The 21,741-nt window shown below is 39.9% G+C and overlaps 1 protein-coding gene across 1 annotated transcript in view; it reads left to right on the top strand.

Moving 5' to 3' along the window:
- ctnna2 (catenin (cadherin-associated protein), alpha 2) overlaps positions 1 to 21,741 on the top strand; it is a 551,711-nt gene that overhangs the window by 412,859 nt on the left and 117,111 nt on the right. Inside the window, exon 8 of the mRNA XM_084081928.1 lies at positions 1,424 to 1,504. Coding sequence (XP_083938054.1) covers positions 1,424 to 1,504 — 81 coding nt within the window. The remainder of the gene's footprint in view (positions 1 to 1,423; positions 1,505 to 21,741) is intronic.

Raw genomic sequence — 21,741 nt, 5'->3', positions numbered from 1 at the left:
CCCCGGTGGTGATTTTATGTTGTTTTATGTCTTCTCTGATTATTTGGAGTTTCTTCCTGGAGGCTGAAATCTTGAGGGTCAAACGTGCCAATAGAGAAACAGCCCTTTAGTGACATCACAGAGCCCCCAAAAAACATACCCTCCCCCTCATTATCATAACACAACAGGTGTGGGCATGAGGAGGAGGAGGGACTAGGACAGGTGGGTGGTGCTAAGGTGGTGGTGGAGGTGCTAAGGTGAGAACCAGGCATACTTAATGAACTGGAGGCGTGTCCACATAAAAACATTTTTTTTAACAATTTATGTACATAATAATAATACCTTATGATCAGGTTTTAGGGTTGAAAAATATCATGGCACTCCATCTTTAAGTAATTCTATAATTTTTGTAAGTCTATTTTTCCACGTCTTATTTATTTTTCACTATCTACCTGCTGCATATTGGACTGTTTTCAGGAGGTGTGAGAGAAATAAAACTATCTGCCAATTCTGAACTTGTTCATTTTTGGAGCCTTGGTCAACCTTTACACTCTGTTACAAGAAAAAGTCTGGAATTCAAAATTTACTTGAGTAAAAATACAAAAGTATTGGTATTAAAATGTACCAAAAGTAAAAGTAGTGAAATGTTTGAAAATAGCAGATCTACAAGCTCACAACGCGTCGCGACGCGTTGTGAGCTTGTAGATCGGCTATTTTCAAATAGCCCATGTATAAAATAGGCATAAGTGGTTAATGTATGTTTTACAATATAATAATTTATATCTACAAAGTAACTAGTAACTAAAGTTCTCAAATAATTGTAGTGGAGTGGAAGTACAATATTTGGATGCGAGAGGTAGTGGAGTAGAAGTAAAAGTATTGGAAATTGGAAATACTCAAGTAAAGTACAAATACCAAAAAATTGTACTTGAGTACAGTACTTAAGTAATTGTACTTTCCCCCACTGGACAGCTAACATACAGAGTATGAAAAGGTTGTTTCAACTTTATATATTTGACATTAATCCACATAGACCAGTGCCCTTTGCGCACCAGCCTACTCTAGGACCACGCATGAAGGGAAAGATGTAAGTTAGGAATGTATGCCCGGGCGCGGCTATGCATGTCATTTGACACAAACGTCCACCTGGACTCAAGGAGGAAGTGGTGGTCAAAGGTCAAGGTCACTGTGACCTGTCAAAACACGTAAAATGCCTTCAAAGTCTGCATCTACGTGCAATATGATAGACAGGGATGTTAAACTGCAAAATGGTTGGCGGAGGCTATTACGTGCTGCTGACATACAGTATATGTGAAATGTGACTGTGTGTGTGTGTGTGTGTGTGTGTGTGTGTGTGTGTGTGCGTGTGTGCGTGTGCGTGTGTGTGTGTGTGTGTGAATATCAAACATGTAACAATAACATGATGTTCTGGTTCCTTCCACAGACTGGCAGGAAAGAGAAAGGTGACCCTCTGAACTCGGCTATTGACAAGATGACAAAGAAGACCAGGGACCTGCGCAGACAGGTGAGTCCAACGTGTCTGTATAGGCAATGGTGGAAAAAGTACTCAAATGTTTTACCTACTAAAAGTATCAATACTGCAATGTAGAAGTACTCTGTTACGTGTAAAAGTCCGGAATTCAAAATTGACTTGAGTAAAAGTACAAAAGTATTGTCATCAAAATGTACTTAAAGTACCAAAGTACAAAAAAACAAGAAATGACTAAAGTCATAATTTAGCCGCGAGCGGCAGGCTTTTTTTGCCCCAATCTGCCGTTGAGAAATTGAAATTAAAAAAAAAAAAAGAAAAAAAAAAACTTTTTGAAAAAACATTAAAAAAAAAAAAAAAAAAATACTACTCAAGTTAAAGTATCAATACTGCAATGTAGAAGAACTCTGCCAAAAAATGGCATACCTCAATATGACATTTTGCGGCTATATTATGACTTTGTCATGTCTTGTTTTTGTATAGTGCTGTAACATGTTATGGCCTAATCACTGTCATTCAAGCATAAATGTCTTAACATTAAAATTAAAATAAGTAACCGGTATAGGACTAGGCTACCTATTGTGGTACAAAACAAGTCCTTCTGCAGTGAATTACAACATTAGGATTGTGCAGAATTCAAGAAGCTTTATTTGTTACTGACTCATAAAGATACAAGCAGCGAAATGTTGTTGGAACTTGTACCACAGATGGTTCTACATATAATTGATATAATGAAGAAAATAAAATATTAAGCAAGAAAATAAAATGGACAATAATAACTAAATAAAAATAGCCTACAGATATATACAGTTTTAGGAATACTCTGGGACTTGTCTTAGACAGGCATGTCATCAGTGGTGTAAAGTAACTACATGTACTCAAGTACTGTATTTAAGTAAAATTTTGAGGTATTTTTCACTTTACTGTGGTATTTCCAGTTTTCAGTACTTGTACTTCTACTCCACTACATCTCAGAGGCAAATATTGTACTTTTGCTCCACTACAATTATTTGAAAACTTGAGTTACTAGTTACTTTGCAGATATAAATTATTACATTATAAAACATACATTAACCACTTTAGCCCTATTTTATACCAAGGCTATTTGAAAATAGCTGATCTACAAGCTCACAAAGTGTCGCATCGCGACACGTTGTGAGCTTGTAGATCTGCTATTTTCAAACATTTGTGTACTTTTACTTTTGGTACTTTAAATACATTTGGATACCAACACTTTTGTACTTTTACTCATGTAAATTTTGAATTGCGGACTTTTACTTGTAACAGAGTACTTCTACATTGCAGTATTAATACTTTTACTCAAGTAAAACATTTGAGTACTTCCACTGCTCCTCAGAGTTAAATCAACACTGAAGCCCTGCGGCTGTTGTAAGTCACAGATGATTAGAAGATTCTCCGCTGGCCGACTTTTTATGACTTAATGACTTTATGACTCTCAGCCTCTCACTCTGTCCTCTCACTATTACGGTTAGCATAGCATGTTGCTAACACATCAACAAAGCAACCACAAACTTTTCGCTGGAGCTGGTGTGTTTGTGTGAGAGAGAGAGAGAGAGAGAGAGAGAGAGAGAGAGAGAGAGAGAGAAAGAGAGCGTGCGCGCGCGTGTGTGTGTGTGTGTGTGTGTGTGTGTGTGTGAGAGAGAGAGAGAGAGAGAGGGACTTGGGAGAGGGACAGATGGAGACGGAGGGGGGGGGGGGTGCTGCGAGGGGAGGCGGGTGCTGTGAATGACGGCCGTCCATTGGCCGTCCATGGGCCGTCCATGGGCTTTAAAGTAGTGTCTCCCCATTGGCTGTAAAGTAGTGAAGGACAGCCAGGACAGCCAATAGACAAATAGGTGTCCCGAAAACATGTCGAAAACATGTCGTGTCGCGAGTGACGATGTCTGAGGCTGTCTTTAGAGCCGCAGCGCTTTCAGCTCGCGGCTAAAAAAGTACTAAAATGTTTGATAATAGCAGATCTACAAGCTCATAACGCGTCGCGATGCGACGCGTTGTGAGCTTGTAGATCGGCTATTTTCAAATAGCCTAGGTATAAAATAGGGCTAAAGTGGTTAATGTATGTTTTATAATTAATCATTTATATCTGCAAAGTAACTAGTAATTCAAGTTTTCAAAGAATTGTAGTGGAGTAAAAGTAAAATATTTGCCTCTGATACTGTATGTAGTGGAGTAGAAGTAAAAGTAAAAGTAAAATGGAAAATACTCCAGTAAAGTAAAAATACCTCAAAATTGTACTTAAGTACAGTACTTGAGTAAATGTACTTAGTTACTTTACACCACTGTCTGCAGGTTACAAATGTGACCTCTTGATTGGAAAAAATATGGTGGGGTTTATTCCACTTTAGAAAATTAGACCCAGTCAATTTGAATAAAAACTGATGCTGCTGAGCCAGAGCAGTGGGTGGGATTTCTGTTCATGGAATGCTGTCACTGTCCAACGCACCTGCATGTGAACCAAGTGGATGTGCGAATATTTCCGTTGCATAGAAAATCAGACCCCAATTACTACACATCATGTTGATTTAATCTATAATACTGTCTAGCAGCTAAGCCATCTTCATAGACCTCCATTTAACCACTTTAAACCTGGCGTTCCTATTTTGGGAAGGTTTTAGACGGAAATGTAAATCGGTTAGATTGGTTTATTTTGCTATTTGTTGTACGATTAAGCACATGTAGGGCTTTGGCGGTTTAGTGAGAGAGAAGTCAGTGTGGAATACTACTACATCATGGTAGCAGTAGAGCACATATTTGTTCATTCACAGTTATTGATTTCAGCTCTATTTTTAACTTCCAAAATTCATAACCCCTGGCTGCGACCGAGCACAGTATGTATTGCAGTACACTTCTAAATTCCAGTGCTGCTGCTAGCCAATAGAAGCAGAAGAAAAATAGTCAGGTCATGGTGTGATACATTGTATTAGAAATCAAAAGCACAATTGATTTTTCTCTTTCTTTGTGTGTTTCTTCTCTGAAGATAAGATTACTCTGCCTTTCACCTTATAGCGCTTTTCTCTGTTGGTAATTGCAAAGTACGATGAAAAGGTTGATGCCAGCTTTGGTTTCTGATTGGTGTAGTGCATTCAGCCATACCTGTACACATCAGCAGGGCATTTTCGCGTTCTAATCAAATCCCTTAGATAGCTGATCCCATACAGATTTGAACACTGGTTTAACATCAAGTCAGTGCTCCTGGGCCTCGAATAAAGTTGCACTTGTAAACAACCCCTCTCCTATCCGGGTGTTATTTTGGTACAGCATTTGAAGCACTTTGTGGAGAAATAATAGCGGCTACCTGCAGAGACGGGGGCCGTGGTTATGACCCCTCTAACCTCTAAAGATCAGAGGATCATTTCATATGGGAGGCCATAGCTCTCTCCCCTGCTGGGCCTTTGTTCTGGTCTCTGTGACAGGCCAGGCAGGCAGGCAGCACTTTCTCTGACAGGAAGGTTCTATTGACAGGAGTCTGGAGACTCGAGGGAGGGCGAGCTCACAGCTAGACAGGCAGGAATTACATAGAGGCTCTGATATAGTAATTATGTCAACAGATTTGAATTTAGCAAGTGGGCGATGCCATGTAGAGACATTAAGCACTCCTGGAGGGAGGAGAACTGCTGTGCGTGCATGTGTGTGCGTGTGTGTGTGTGTGTGTGTGTGTGTGTGTGTGTGTGTGTGTGCGTGCGTGCGTGCGCCCCCGCCCCTTTCTCAACCTGCCTTACTGTAAGTAGACGCCATGTATTATTAGAGTATATGTGCAAATGACTGACATCTGCTGTGTTCATATACTGTACTGTACAGTACGTGGTTTTAATTGAAGCATTCTACTATCAGGTGTTCCTCAACACGTTTCCTTTCTTTTTTCCCCTTCTTTTATTAGATTACATGTCTTTATTATCCACAAGGGAAAATTGTTTTGCTCAGGTCAATGCATACATTCAACAAGGCAATACATAAATAAACACCACAATTAAAACACCTTGCAAAGTACTTCAATTCTATAAAAGATACAAAATTCTAAAATTTTAAAAGAGACTTTAACCCCATTGAGACCTGAAGCTGATTCTACATGTCTCCTAAATCTCAATAGTTTTCTGAAAAACGTATGTTTCTATGTCAGTGGTGTTCAATCTTTTTCATGTCAAGGACCCCCAAAATTATATGTATTTGGTCACGGACCCCCATCAAAATATTTTTTTCCAGGGACCCCCAGAAACAAAGATTTGAGTTAAAAATGTTCGCTTTAAAAATATATATATTTCAAAGATTTGCACACATTTTCACGATTTTTCAAAAATAGCAGATCTACAAGCTCATAGCGCGGCACTCGGTGCCGCGCTATGAGCTTGTATATCTGCTATTTTTGAATAGCTCAAAGTGTAAAATAATGCTTTTTAGCTCAAATCTAAAAATGACACAGTTCCAGGTCTTAATGGGTTAAAAGATATTATATAGATTTTGTTTGGTCTTGGTTGGAATAAAGTACAGTAGCTGTAGAATAGCCACCTTTAACATCAAGCATTCCGTTATCCTTCAATGTCCTGCAATATAGGATTGTTTCAGTGAGCTTTGTCTATCTGTTGATAAAAAAAACACACAGACTAACGGTCGTTGCACGCTGCGTCCGATGCAATCTTTTATTGGTAATCAGTTTTGAACGCATCAGGGGAAAAAAAGCCTACATACTGTATCAAACTGGGTTTATGTGACTCACCAGCACAGCCACGCATCATCACAGCCACTTGTCGGACTGCAATTACAGAGTATGTGTGCAAAGAGATCACAGTGAAGTGTGTGTTCCTTTTAAACGTCTGTTTTCTTTTTCTGTGTGAATAACACAGACTCTCTGTGCGAGGTGGCTTAACGAACGCCTGCATACATTTCACATTACAAAGTTATATTCAAAACGCCGCTATTCATGCAGGTATAGTTCTGTGATTATTTGAAGCTGACGCATAGCAGTGCAAACCCCTATGAAAGTTAGGAGTCTTATTTGCATCAGACCCAGATGCAGTCCAAAACGCTGTGTTTGATTGCCGACTTGAGAAGGAAATATTAACTTCCCCCGGCAGAGTAAATCACAGGTGTGCAAACTGCTATGCCATCCAACTCGGGGGGCCAGAAATTACAGCCGGGTTTTCTTACCTCACCTCATGTTAACCCATTAAGACCGGGAACGCATCTGTGTAACCACTTTAATTGCTATTTTATACTTTGGCTCTTCAAAAATAGCAGATCTACAAGCTTGTATATCTGCTATTTTTGAAAAATCGTGAAAATGTGTGCAAATCTTTAAATAGATATATGTTTTAAAGCGAACATTTTTAACTCAAATTTTTGCTTCTGGGGGGTCCCTGGAACAACATACTTTGAGATGGGGGTTCGCGGCCAAATACATATAATTTTGGGGGTCCTTGACGGGAAAAAGTTTGAGAACCACTGATTATAGCAACAAAAGTCTCTTCAAAAAAATGTTAGGATTTAGAAGACATTTGTATAATCCCTAGAAGTAAAGATTTTAGTTAAAAATGTTCACTTAAAAAAATATATATATTTAAAGATTATTCCCAAATGTTCATGACTCGGTGCCGCGCTATGAGCTTGTAGGTCTGTTATTTTTGAATTGCCCAAAGAAATCTAAAAATGACGCACAGATGCTGCGTTCCCGGTCTTACAGGGTTAATCACAGGGCTGCACTAGGTTTACAATAGGTGTAAATCATCGGTATGCTACGGGTGAGAGGCCCATGTTGCACATCAACATGCCACTGTCGGCTATACCCTGTCAAACCCTGAGTGTTCATTTAACTCTGAGAGTGTGCAAACCGAACCAAAATGGAACCATTTCGCACTCTCTCAGAGGACTCGAATTAACACCGAGGACTTTACTGTGTAAGACAAGCGACTATCTGTGTGATAATGTTCAGCCCCCCACTCCCACCACAGCAAGCGTTCTGCTGATATGTGCAACAGCATAATTGAAATTTGCTTTCTAAATCTGTTTGCTCATACTTTTGCCTTGGCCGTAAATATCGCGGTGACTCATGATTTAACCTAAACAATCACACGTCTGGCCAACTGCTGATAATGTGCATTTTCTCACATTACTCAGCCCTTATTATTTCCACTGTCCTTGATTGGGGAGTATGTTGGGAACTGTTTGAATGTATTTGGCACTCACACACACAAGCTTGCGTGCACACACACACACACAGAGATAGAGCGCGAAGGACACAACATGAAGATGGCCGCGCACTGATCTCCCAGACCAGGGATTTTTAATCTTCTTAAGATATTTATTTCATTATCTACCACGGTATTAAAGCGGACAAGGAGTTTATTGCATGGCTTTTTGAATTTTATGGTACAGTAAAGTGGTTTAACCCATTAATACCTGGAACGCATCTGTGTCACTTTAGATCTCTTTGGCTATTCAAAAATAGCAGATATACAAGCTCATAGCGCGGCACCGAGTGCCGCGCTATGAGCTTGTAGATCTGCTATTTTTGAAAAATCTTGAAAAAAATATTTTGTAGATTTGTTTTTCAAAAATCTGTTAGGATTTCGAACATTTTTAGGATCGCCTCAGGCCTTAATGGGTTAAAGGAAATGAAACGTGTTTAACAGTCCTGATTTACTCAAGTGAGTCAAGCGCAATTCATTTCATGGGTGATTCTTAACAATCACCTTTAATTCAAGTCAAGTACGTTTTAGTATGCAGGTGGTCAGTGTTAACAACACACTGTTATATTACTGTACAAATGGATCATACATTACCCTATAATGTTGACCTTGTAACCACATTGCTACTGTATGAGCCATCCATTAATTCCATATTATTGATGCTTATTGTTCTTATTTGATTGCAGTTTATAGTAAGGATCGTTAATTGTTGAAAGAATTGTTATAGTGGTTTATTAACCCATCAAGACCTGAGGCCGATTCTACATGTCATTGTTTCTATATCAGTGGTGCTCAATCTTTTTCATGTCAAGGACCCCCACAATTATATGTATTTGGCTGCGGACCCCCATCAAAATATTTTGTTCCAGGGACCCCCAGAAGCAAAGACTTAAGTTAAAATTGTTCGCTTTAAAAATATATATATTCAAAGATTTGCACACGTTTTCACGATTTTTCAAAAATAGCAGATCTACAAGCTCGTAGCGCGGCACTCGGTGCCGCGCTATGAGCTTGTAGATCTGCTATTTTTGAATAGCCAAAGTGTAAAATAATGCTTTTTAGCTCAAATCTAAAAATGAGACAGTTCCAGGTCTCAATGGGTTAATGATTACTATTTAGTTATTGTATATCATTTCAAATATTAGGAATAGCCAAGACGCTATTTATTCTGTGACTCTATTTAACATTATTACATTTTTGTTTTGTTTTTAGTTTTTCACAAGAATGAATGTTAAATGGGTTAATGCATGTTCTACAGTAAATTGCGAAACAGATGAAGAATGGATAGTGCAATAATTGTTCTCCTGTGTATACATTATTAATGATTTGCTTGGATTACATACTGCACTGTATAATCGTATAAGCTTAAAAGTTCTTTCTAAGAAAGGCCCTACGGTATATTAGACTATGATGATGATGAATATTATTATTATTATTACAAACTCTGATTGTCCAATGATTTGCAGTATTCCCCAAATCAGTTGGACGGGTCATATGTTTGAGATTCAGATGCTTAGCCCTCTCATTCCACTAACAATCTGCTACAGAATGTTGGAACTATGGCCTATAACAGTTGTAACCTGTGCTTAGAACCCACATTAGCATTTAAATGAATATATCCCTGACTGTTTAAGCATCATAGAAATGGTCATAATCTTCATGCAATGGATTTGTAACTGTTCCCACATGCTATGAACATTTTGCCACTGTTGATAGACAAAGCTGTACTTTGGCAAGCACAACAGATGCTGGGGCTGGTTATGGCCTCTTTACAAGAGATTATATCTTATTTAAAGGCATTGTAGGGAGTTCAGACATAATCAAAGAAAAAAACTGTTGTCAAACACCGCCCCTCCAGCAGTTCTTTTCCCCGACCACCAGGGGGTGACGCAGGGGGGACTTTTTAAATGAGTCATGCCCAAAATAGGTTGCCTTATGCGGATACAATTCGCGGAAATGCCCGACCCTACGGTTCTCTGAATTTATATTTTTAAATAGGCTCTTTCATGATAAATTGACCACATATATGAAGCTAAACAACTAAATTCTATCCAAACGATTTTTTAAAAGTAAATTATGTGCCTCAAAAAAGAAGTTTGAGAGCGTTTTAAAACCGAAAGTAAAAAGTTGATACGGGCACGGACGCGCACGGACACGCACATGCGTGCGTTAATTTACGACCCGGACATAAACAACATGAACATAAACAGAAGGGAAAATACGGATTTCAGACAGAGGACTGTGTTTCAATGAAGGAAAACACCCCAGCATCATTATATAGTGGCTGATAGAGGGGAGAAAATGCAAAAAATATATATATACATATTTTTTAAATTTAGGCTTAATGTTCCCTACAATCCCTTTAACATTAACGTAAAAAAAGTAACAATTTTGGACATAATATGCCACCCGACAGAGACACAATGCTTCTCTACAGACCCCCATTAAGATCCTTACTAGTCATGTGATATAAAAATATGAGTTACAGTATATTTGCTGCTGCCCATAATTACATGCCCATTCCAATAGATTCACTATATTGTCAGTTGGAACTCTGAAAAGCAACCTGAAAGAGAATTTGAAAGTCATTGCACCAGCTTGTACAAGTTGCTTCTGAAAATATAAGGTGATTTCTTACAAAGGCATATTTTTTCAAGCAAAGCAAATATTAAAAGTGCATTTTCACTGTGTGTGTGTGTGTGTGTGTGCGTGCGTGCGTGCATGCGCGCGTGCGTGCGTTTCCCTCATGGCACCCATACACCCATAGCTGCCATAAATTGCTATGTCAATGCATATCAAAGACATGTCTGACAGTGTCAGCCATGTCTTTAACCCATTGATACCTAAAGCCGATTCTACATGTCTCCTAAATCCCAACAGTTTTCTGAAAAACGTATGTTTCTATATCAGTGGTGCTCAATCTTTTTCATGTCAAGGACCCCCAAAATAATATGAATTTGGCCGCGGACCCCCATCAAAATATTTTGTTCCAGGGACCCCCCAGAAGCAAAGATTTGAGTTAAAAATGTTCGCTTTAAAAATGTATATATTCAAAGATTTGCACACATTTTCACAATTTTTCAAAAATAGCAGATCTACAAGCTCATAGCGCGGCACTCGGTGCCGCGCTATGAGCTTGTATATCTGCTATTTTTGAATAGCCAAAAGTGTAAAATAATGCTTTTGAGCTCAAATCTAAAAATGACACAGTTCCGGGTCTTAATGGGTTAAGATAAGGATACCTTGGTTTGCTTTTGCAACCTTGGAGTTGTCCATATGCTTGTGAAATCCATTTCGATGCTATATCCCTCGCAGAGATGAATATATCCACAGCAGCTCAAACTGTGGCATATGCTGTATATGATGTGGCAAGATATTATCAATAAGTCATCACCGCCAGGATCATAACACTCATTATACTGTGTATATATATAGTGCTGCCAGTCCATGTCCAATTGGTTATATAAAAACAATTGTGAGGCGTAACAAAAAAATAATACCAATTTAAATTAGGTATATAGATAATTAGACGTTCAAATATCACAATGCTCACTGTGAGAGGTGAGGGCACTTTAACCCATTAAGACCTGAAGCCGATTCTACAGACGTCTTCTAAATCCCAATAGTTTTCTGGAAAACGTATGTTTCTATATCATTGGTGCTCAACGTTTTCATGCCCCCAAAATGATATGTATTTGGCCACGGACCCCTATCTCAAAACATTTTGTGCCAGGGACCCCCCAGGAGCAAAGATTTGTTCGCTTTAAAATATATATATATATTCAAAGATTTTCACACATTTTCACGATTTTTCAAAAATAGTAGATCTACAAGCTCGTAGCGCGGCACTCGGTGCCGCGCTACGAGCTTGTATATCTGCTATTTTTGAATAGCCAAAAAGTGACACAGATGCGTTCCAGGTCTTAATGGATTAATAAGGTCCATACAGCTGGAAAATTAAGTCACTGGATTGTTTTTAATTTTTGACATGAATCCAATATTTTGTACACGTTTGTAGCTGGCAAGCTCTAAAACATGTTCTACCTTGACTTGCCGACCATAGACAATTCTGTGGAAGCGCGCTACACCCTATATATTCTGGCAGTGTGCCCATGATCAGGCTCTCTCCCATGATTTCCTTCGTTCTTCAGCATTATCCGCGGTGCGCGTCATTCCATCCCCCAGGGTCTGGCCCGCCGTACTGAGCTGGGCTGGTTATCTAGCCTGTGTTCTGCATAAGTGCATTAACAGGCCAGAATGAATAAGTAGGCCCTCGTGCCACTGGAGAGAGGCTGACTCTTATTTACAGCCTAATGCTCAATGCGCTCCGGCGGAAGATGGAGAGGTAAGCAGTCCATAGTGCTGTGTGTGGAGAGACGCTCATGGGGCTCACTGACTGCACAGGGCTATACACTGGACATTAGTATGTAGCCAGTGGTCATGATGCAGCGGTTGGGAAAAGGTACTCAAATTATTTACTTAAGTAAAAGTACCAATACTGCAATATAGAAATACCCTGTTACAAGTAAAAGTCCAGAATTAAAAATGTACTTGAGTAAAAGTGCAAAAGTATTGGCATCAAAATGTACTTAAAGTACCAAAAGTAAAATTACGAAAATGTTTGAAAATAGCAGATCTACAAGCTCACAACGCGATGTGACGCGTTGTGAGCTTGTAGATCGGCTATTTTTAAATAGCCTAGGTATAAAATAAGGCTAAAGTCATTAATGTATGTTTCATAATACCATAATTTATATCTGAAAAGTAACTAGTAACTAAAGTTTTCATATAATTGTAGTGGAGTAAAAGTATAATATTTGCATTCCTCAAAAGTGTACTTAAGTACAGTACTTGAGTAAATGTACATAGTTACTTTACACCACTGTCATGATCGTGCCTACGATTACTAGTCAGGTTGCTTAGGACAAGATTTTAGGAAAATGTGGACACGGCTGACAAAAGCGCCACATTTTTTCTATATGCTCTTCATCACCATAAGTTTGATTTTGGACGGGGAGCCATGTCATCAAGATGGCAAAAGGTGGCCATCTTGGATTTCAACGATGGCCACCATGGGAATATCAACAAGTGACTATTTCTGCCATGATTTGCACATTTGGTTAATTCTGGCAATATATCTGATATGAGCGGTGTGTCATAATCACCCGTTGCTGAGCTTCGTGAGACGTTTTAAACCACATTGTGTTGTACCGCAAACTTAACTTAAACTGTCATTTACTTGACTAATTAGTAAATGATAAACACTCATCACCGTCATGGTGATGATGTCATATTGATGACATCACTCTTGCCCAATTATGGAGGGGGCGGCATCCTGCACACATCGGTGTTGCTAGGCATGCATGGCAACCGATTATGTTGTGAGTGAGGTCAGACCAAAGCTCTGCTCGGATATATGAGGGTGAAGTTACTTTAGACTTACACTTCTAGACCAGAAGATGGTGTGTCCACACGTGTCGTGAGAAAAAGGTATACAGAACTTTTGTAGACAAAGAATACAGGGAGATAGAGAGGGCACATTTTCCAGCCTCAGCAGAACCTACAACTCTGTTCCCATCACAGTCCATGTACAGCAGCAGCGCTGACCATGAACCGCCACTCCTGGGAGGAGTGTGGTCCCAATGGACATATCTGCTCAGAGGCCCGTCAGCAAATAGTCAGCTCTGTAACCAGCCGGAAACAAGGAGACACAGACCCACCAAAATCTCAAAGTCATCAACGGTTTGCCGAGGTTTTAACTCAACCAGGAGATGTAAAGAAAAATCAGACGATTTACAAAGGAAAGAAAACTCACATCTGTAAACACTGTCACAGAAGTTTCAGTAAGTCAGGTAGTCTGAACAGACACCAGCATGTCCACACTGGAGAGAAACCTTTCCATTGTAAACAGTGTGACAAGAGTTTCAATTGGATAAGTCACCTGAAGACGCACCAGCGTGTCCACACCGGAGAAAAACCTTTCCACTGTAAACAGTGTAACAAGAGTTTCAATCAGATAAGTCACCTGAAGACACACCAGCGTGTCCACACCGGAGAAAAACCTTTCCACTGTAAACAGTGTGACAAGAGTTTTAGTGTCTTATATAATCTTAAGACACACCAGCGTGTCCACACGGGAGAAAAGCCTTTCCGCTGTAAACAGTGTGACAAGAGTTTCAGTGTCTTAGATCGTCTTAAGATACACCAGCGTATCCACACTGGAGAAAAACCTTTCCACTGTAAACTATGTGACAAGAGTTTCAGTGAATTAGGTAATCTGACGACACACCAGCGTATCCACACTGGAGAAAAACCTTTCTACTGTAAACAGTGTGACAAGAGTTTCAGTGAGTTAGGTAGTCTTAAGACACACCAGCGTATTCACACTGGAGACAAACCTTTCCACTGTAAACTATGTGACAAGAGTTTCAGTGTCTTAGATAGTCTTAAGACACATCAGCGTATTCACACTGGAGAAAAACCTTATTACTGTAAAGAGTGTAACAAGAGTTTCAATCAGATAGGTCACCTGAAGACACACCAGCGTGTCCACACCGGAGAAAAACCTTTCCACTGTAAACAGTGTGACAAGAGTTTCAGTAGGTCAGATAGTCTTAAGACACACCAGCATTTGTGAAACGTGTATGATGATGATCCATAATGATCTCACAGAGCATTCCCATCCACGCTGGAGGCTAATATAACCAAATCAGGCTGTTACTGCATGCTTACAGAGAGAGAGGAGCAACGATCCGGTGGGAGGTTACCATAATGCTTCATTTATGCACGTACCGCATGCTGCAGAAATACAAGGTTATCCAGTTTTAAAGGTGTCCTACCACTAACAAAGATGAAAATGATGTAAATATGCATTGCTAGAATGAACATATTTATTTGATCTTGGTACAAACAAAAATCAGAATCAGGTTTATTGTCAATAATAATCAAGTGGTATTCTCTTTTTTTTGGGGCGGTGTAGCCGCCCCCTATAAGTGAGTTTTGGACACCGACCAAAAAATGTGTGTACCCCCTAACCCTTCCATTGTTAATGCAAATCGATACTTTTTTCATATCAGCCAATCACATTACAGCTAGTGTCATCACCACTAACTGTAATGTGATTGGCTGACTTTGCAAATTCAGGACTGTGATTGGCTAGCGAAACACATGACACATGTGCAGCCCTATGAATAGCAGTATGGACTTTAAAAAAAGTCATTTATCCTTTTTTTTAAGTGAGTCATGTTGTGATGACCACACACCGCCCACTTCACACTGGGTGTGATTTTTTATATATATATAGTTTTAATTTTTTTTTTATCCCACGATTTTGTAACCCTTTTTTTACCCGGTGCCAATTATCTAAGTGATGATCCTGGGCGCTACACTCCCCCCGCCAGCCTATGGAGCCCAGAGCCGAGCTCAGGAGGGAGTTTCCCTGGTAGGACGTAGCGCGTGGAAGGAACACGTTATTCCAACCAGTTCCTTTCCCCTCCATCAGGCGCCCTGGCTGTCATGGGGGAGGCGTTATAGTGACCAGGATTACTGCATGTTTTTGTGAGGGTACCTACCCTAGGAGACACGGGGAGAACATGCAAACTCCACAAAGTGGTATTCTCAATAGCTTAAATGCATTCCTTGACACCCAGATTAACCTTCTAAATGGCTTGGAAGCCGAGATATTGGCACATAAAGCTATTACATGGTGGCCATCTTTGAAATCCAAGATGGCCGCATTCCGCCATCTTGATGATGTGGCTCCTACCAAATATTTAAAGTTATGGTTTATGGGGAGCATGTGGAAAGAATCTGGTGCTTTTGTTCGCTGTGTCCACATCCGGACCTAGGCGACCTGACTAATTGCCAGAATGAACCAAATGTTCAAATATTGGCAGAAATAGTCACTTGCTGATATTCTCAATAGCTTTATCAAATTCCTTGACCCCAAAAATAAATATTTTGACACCAAGATTGAACTTCAAAGTGGCTTGGAAGCCGATATATTGGCACTCATAGATATTACATGGTGGCCATCTTTGAAATCCAAGATGGCCACCTTCTGCCATCTTGATGACGTGGCTCCCCGTCCAAAATGAAACTTATGGTGATGGAGAGCATGTAGAAAAAATTGGCGCTTTTGTCAGCCCTTTTTTGCTAACAGCCCTGACTATACATTCTCCTGGATGTGTCAGAAGGGGATATGTCAGAACTAGATACTTCTATAGTTTGAAGTTTGTAACTGACTTGTGTGCTGTTATTTTATGGTGTATCTTCCTAGTAAAACGTTAAGAGTCTGGGCTTTTCTTTAGTTTTCCAGAGCACAGTGTTTACAGTGAGATCAATCCAAAATCTTTACTTGTACAATGTTATTGTAATATTACAAACACATACAGTAGTCATGCTTTTATCTCCTGAATGTCTAGTTCATTGTGATTTCAGAGTATTACTACTGTAGTATACTGTACATGTGTTTGCACTGCTGCAGTTGTCATGTACAGTGCCCTACAGTGTTGGTTCTCAAAGTGGAGTCCGGGGACCCCCAGGGGTCCTTGAGGGAGTTCCAGGGGGTCCCCATCTAAATGATGGATAGTTAGGAATGGACCCTTATGGGTCTATAACTCTGAGAGTGTACAAATGGAACCAAATGGACCCTAACGGGTCCATTTGGTTCCATTTGTACACTCTCAGAGTTAAATTAACATACTGTAGTGTAGATTTTACAATATGAATTGGGGTCCCAGAGATAGAAATGCCATTAAATGGGGGTCCGTAGCCTAATGCATGTCAAACTGGGGGTCCTTGAAATTAAAATGGTTGAGAATCACTGCTAGAGCCGTAACAATCTTCTCTTATGGGGGTCCCTGGCATATCTTTTCAAATGGGGGTCCGCGGGCTAATAAGTGTCAATGTGGGGGTCCTTGACATGAAAAAGTTTGAGAACCACTGCCCTACAGTACCAAATAAAATACATCTGGGTGCCTGATTGTATCTACTGTATAAAGACAGTTCATTACCTTTAACTACCTTATTCGATTCACCTTCAATGCTCATCAGGAAACAATGTAGCCACAATGCAATATTCATGTCTCATGCTGTATTTCTGTATTTTCACACATTCTTTTACATAAAAAAAAATGCATGAAATAACAAACATGCTGTTCCTTGGAGGGCTAGTGTGAAGGAGAGCTCAGCGGCCTGTAAAACGAAAGTGAGCATGTAGGCTTACTAGCAGGTCACTGGACAATAACAGCATAGCCTCCATGATGTGAATCTGTAAAACATTGCAGTGCAGATGGGATTATTGTTAAATGCTGCGAAGGCTGAACGGTATTCAAACAGTGTTCCCTTCACACCAATCTCTTCACCGGTGTGACCTTGTAGATCTGCTGTTTTCGCTGAACGAAGAATGAAAATCCTTCTAATCCATTTGTAACTGTGAGAGTGTGCAAATGGAACACACGGACCCCTATGTTGAATTAACACTCGGAACATATTATTGTGAGGACCCTGTGGAATGAGGCTAAGTGAACCACTCAGAACTCTAGATACACTTGCCAAGAGCTTCTTGAATATTACTCAACTAACACATATTAAGCATAAAGTGCAAAACTCCAAAGAAATTATTTCTCTTACAAGCCAGATTGACCTAAAAATTATAATAATAATAGTAGTTACTTTACAATGCTCTTTACTGGACATCAGTCATCAAGGCCTTTTAAAAAAACATGATAATGACTGCAAAAGGCAGATGCATCCAAATGTCTTTAGACTGCAGACAAATTGAGAGGTGATAGGGAAGGTAAGAGTGAGAAGGAAGCAATTCATTAAAAAATATGCTGAATAATAATGATCCAGATGTAAAAAAAAATATATATAAAAAATAAAGATGAATAGCTCCAGTTGGGAGGTGGAGGGCCTCAAGTATTGAACAGATATGTTTAATGCCTCGCCTCCCTTTAATTAGTATTCCCCGGGTAGTCAACCCAGCAACGTTACTGGAGATGAGCCATGTGTTGCAGCCCCTGTCATTCTGCCTAGAATGAATGCATCTGTCAAGTCATCTCTCTGGGGCACATCTTGACTGATTGTTGATTCCAGGATTCCTCCCCATAGCACAGCAAATTGTTTCACATTGTGCTTTTTTCCCCCCTGTTTTGAGACACTGAATTCATTAACATATCTGCTATTAGTTTGCAGCTGTTTCCAATTGTTTGGATAGTTCCCATGTTTGGAGGAACATCTGCCTCATAGTTTGTCAGCTGTGATTCTTGAGCCTTGAATCTATTCAACTTCCTTTCACTCCACAAGCGGATTGTTCCATTTGTATTACAGATTCGGTAGCGACATTACTGCCAATCCAGGCATTGCAAGGAATATCACATGCCCAGTTTCACAGCCATGGATTATGATATGCTTGTTGATATAATAAACAGGATTTTCTATGAAAACAAATTGTGCGGTATTATAAGGTACAATATAGCTTGTATAGTAGCTTGTCTTGTGTAATTCTAACCACAACAACGAAGCACCAGTTTATATAAAACCAACTGGAACTATTAAGGTTATATGTCAGTTAATAATTAGAGATAGTTGCAGTGCTGTTCAGCGCAAGGTCAGCCTTCATGTAGCGTTGACATTTACAATTAGCATTTTATTAGCATGGTTTCTCCACAAATTAATTCAACATACGGTTTCATCTTTAATCAATACGAGCACGAGTAAATTATTTACAAATCATATTCACAATCAATGTTCAGCTGCCACCTTTTCTTTTGTATTGAATACTTAGCCCATCAAATACAGCGGGCACACTTTTGCTGTGTGTTGTTAAAGATTGATAGACCAGTGTTTTGCTATCACCTTCTACAAGGGTAAGCAACCCGTAGTTTGTTATCTACCAGTTGAATGTCCTGCCAGTCAGTTATGAGATTGTTTAAAAGAGATAATGAGAATCAAATTCCCCTCTGTGCCTAGTAGCAAGGTCAACTTTTTTCTCACAAGCCCGTGCACGAACTATAAGTTTCAGAGAGGAAGGCGGTGCAGAAGGTTGCATCAGTTTAAAATGTGCATTATCCATCTCACATCAGTGTCAGCTCAAAATTGTAACCATGTCACATGCAATATGTAAGAGTTGCTCTCGGTGGTGTTATCGTGGAAATAAATAAATGGTTAGTACGTTTTACAGAATGTTAATTTTAAAACTGAATAGTCAATAGGTTGAAACCCCACACTGAATGGAGGAATAAGAAACATGTTTGCTAGCTTTATGAATATGTAGGCCAGTGTATAGAGAGTTGCTTTATGGGGTTTTTCACCTTAAATAGCACAACTTTATTATGAATATCTCTGCTGTCGGGCAGAAACCAGCTAACTCCAAAAGTTAGGAGGTTTTTGTCCATCATCGATAAGAACAGCTGAATGGACCTCCAAGCTCACAATGAGGTTGGAGGTCAAAAGGGGGTGGAGCCTCGAGTTGGCAAAACCAGTTAACTCCACCCCCCCTTTTGGTGGAGTTAGCTGGTTTAGAAGACAGATTGAGGATCCAATGGAGTTAGCTGGTTTTGTCAGAAGCGTTTTTTAATACTTTTCATCAGTTTAACCCATTAAGACCTGAGGCGATTCTTAAAAAAAATCTAAATCTCAACAATTTTTTGAAAAAAATCTGGAAAATATTTTTTCAGGATCTTTCAAAAATAGCATATCTACAAGCTCGTAGCGCGGCACTCGGTGCCGCGCTATGAGCTTGTAGTTGTGCTATTTTTGAATAGCCCAAAGAAATCTTAAAATGAGACGCAGATGCGTCCCCGGTCTTAATGGGTTAAATATTTTGTTATCCAACACACAGACGTAAAGGGTGTTCAATAGCACTGATTTATGAAAAATAATTAAAAAGCTGAAAAATGGAGTTAGGTGGTTTCTGCCAGACAGCGACGATATTACGAAAATGGTGTGCCATTCATTATAGTTCATTGATTGATCTGATGTGGTTACAAATACTGATGCTGAACTCTTAACTTCTGTGATGAGATTATTCTGCCCGCACACCATTACACCTGATTTATACTTGGCTGTGCTGTTGTGTCTCACACCCACGATAGCAGATCTACAAGCTCGAAACGTATCGCGGCACGTCGCGTTGCGAGCTTGCAGATCAGCTATTTTCAGTGTGAGGCACGATGCGCAAACCAAGCATAACTCAGGCTTTGCTGTTCCACCGTACAGAAGACGCCGCTTCTGGTCAGCATCGGACCGCTGCCAATCCGCTTTTGATGAAGGAAAAACAGATTGTAAATGCACCGTATGTCATCATCCCTCATTGTTTATAACACTTAATTTAATTGTGTAGTAGTTTGTGTAGGACTCTAACAAATGAAGAATCAACTAAATTTATTCCTCTTGGATGAGATATTTAATGAGTTGGTCCTTGTGAGCAGTTGTTCCCTCGTCCCCCTCCACTTTCAACTCATCAATCATCTCCCTCCAGTCCCCCGGTCGCGCGGTAGACCTCACATATGAGCGCTGTTACTTCATTTTGGTTTTGCACAGGCTGTTTACCCTCAGCCAGTCATTTATTCGGTGATTGCTCGTGACATTTTAATAATAAACATTCCTCCGTTGACCCCAAGGTGGCTGCCCGCCACTATCTGTCCTGAATCACAAGTGAGCTACAACCAGGAAGTACTAGTCTTAATTATTCAGCAAATAAAATGACAAAAAAAATGTATACATATACATTTGTGTCCCATCCCTTACATCTACAGATGACTGTTGCATAAATTCCAACGAAATAGAGCTCCTTGATAAAACTTTCCCAGTGTATCTTTGTGGCAGTTTCCCTCATCAGACATCAGACAGATGCCTAATCCCACGAGGACAAATACCCCCTCTCTCCCACCCTCCATTAAAAAGCAAACATACCAAACGAATGCTAATCTCTCATCTTTTGAAGATCACACAGCACTCCCGCTTACCACTGAGCTGCACAGATTCTCATCTGTCAAGCTTTGTTAAGTATGTGCATCATCTTAATTATTTCACAGAGCTTCTTGTTATCTGTGGCGGTATCAGGTGTGAAGTATGAGTCATCACTAACATCAGGCGAACTCACTGTCTGCATGGCAAGAGAAAAGGGGAGACACAGTGCGGAATAGATGGGAATGGGAAGATAAGTTATAATAAGTTATGTTTGTTCATGACACACATAACACAATCCCCAAAACAGGAGGATATCAAATGTTCAAGTTAACGCCCATCGGTGAATTCAGATGCATCCAGGCCGCCTGGTGGTGTTGGAGCACGCTGCTTTTGTTTACACAAAATGTGCAGTGTTTATGTATCCCTTTGTAACTCTGACAGTGTACAAAATGTAACCAAATGGACCCGTAAGGATCCACACAGGTCCATTTATACAATTAAAGAGTTAAATGAACACTGATGATTTTGCAGTGTAACTTCACCAGTGCAGAGGCTGAGAACTGGTCCCACAGACTTAAGGTCTTTACACACTGGGTATGTGACAAATAAACAATACAAAAATCGCTATTCTGTATAGTTGATGTCATCAAACTACAGTTAGTTAATTAAGCATAAAACAAGATATGACACAGTCATATTATACCAGGTTGCCTGTTTCTCTCACTAAACATGGCAATGTTTTTAGATCCCATATGGTTGCTTATTTCTCTCACTAAACGTTTTTAGATCCCATTCTGAGAGGACATTGAGCAACAGCGCCACTTACCATAGAGTTACATAGAGTGGCCGAACAAAGTATTGTGGGTCGTCTTTAGATCCCATATTCTGAGAGGACATTGAGCCCTCATTGGCTAAAGGACCAGCCAATGAGGAAAAAGTGACGCAAAAGTCAGGACTAGCGAGTGTAGATGTAGACCAGGTTTTGCAACCTGGTAAAAAGAAAGAAACAACAAAAAAAAACACCCCTAGTGTATAAGGGTCTTTGTGGTGAGGGAAGGCTGCACCCGCTGGTGGCTTACAAGGTTTCCTTTTGGTGTGGGTGAAATACACAGGGAGTGTTAGATTGGACAGGAAAGGGTGGGGGTGGAAGAGGGGCAT

This window comes from Gymnoscopelus microlampas (assembly GCF_963454915.1).
Source record: "Gymnoscopelus microlampas genome assembly, chromosome: 2".
Taxonomy (NCBI): Eukaryota; Metazoa; Chordata; class Actinopteri; order Myctophiformes; family Myctophidae; genus Gymnoscopelus; species Gymnoscopelus microlampas.
Note: the sequence above shows the minus strand (reverse complement) of the source record. Positions and strands in the feature narration are given on the sequence as shown.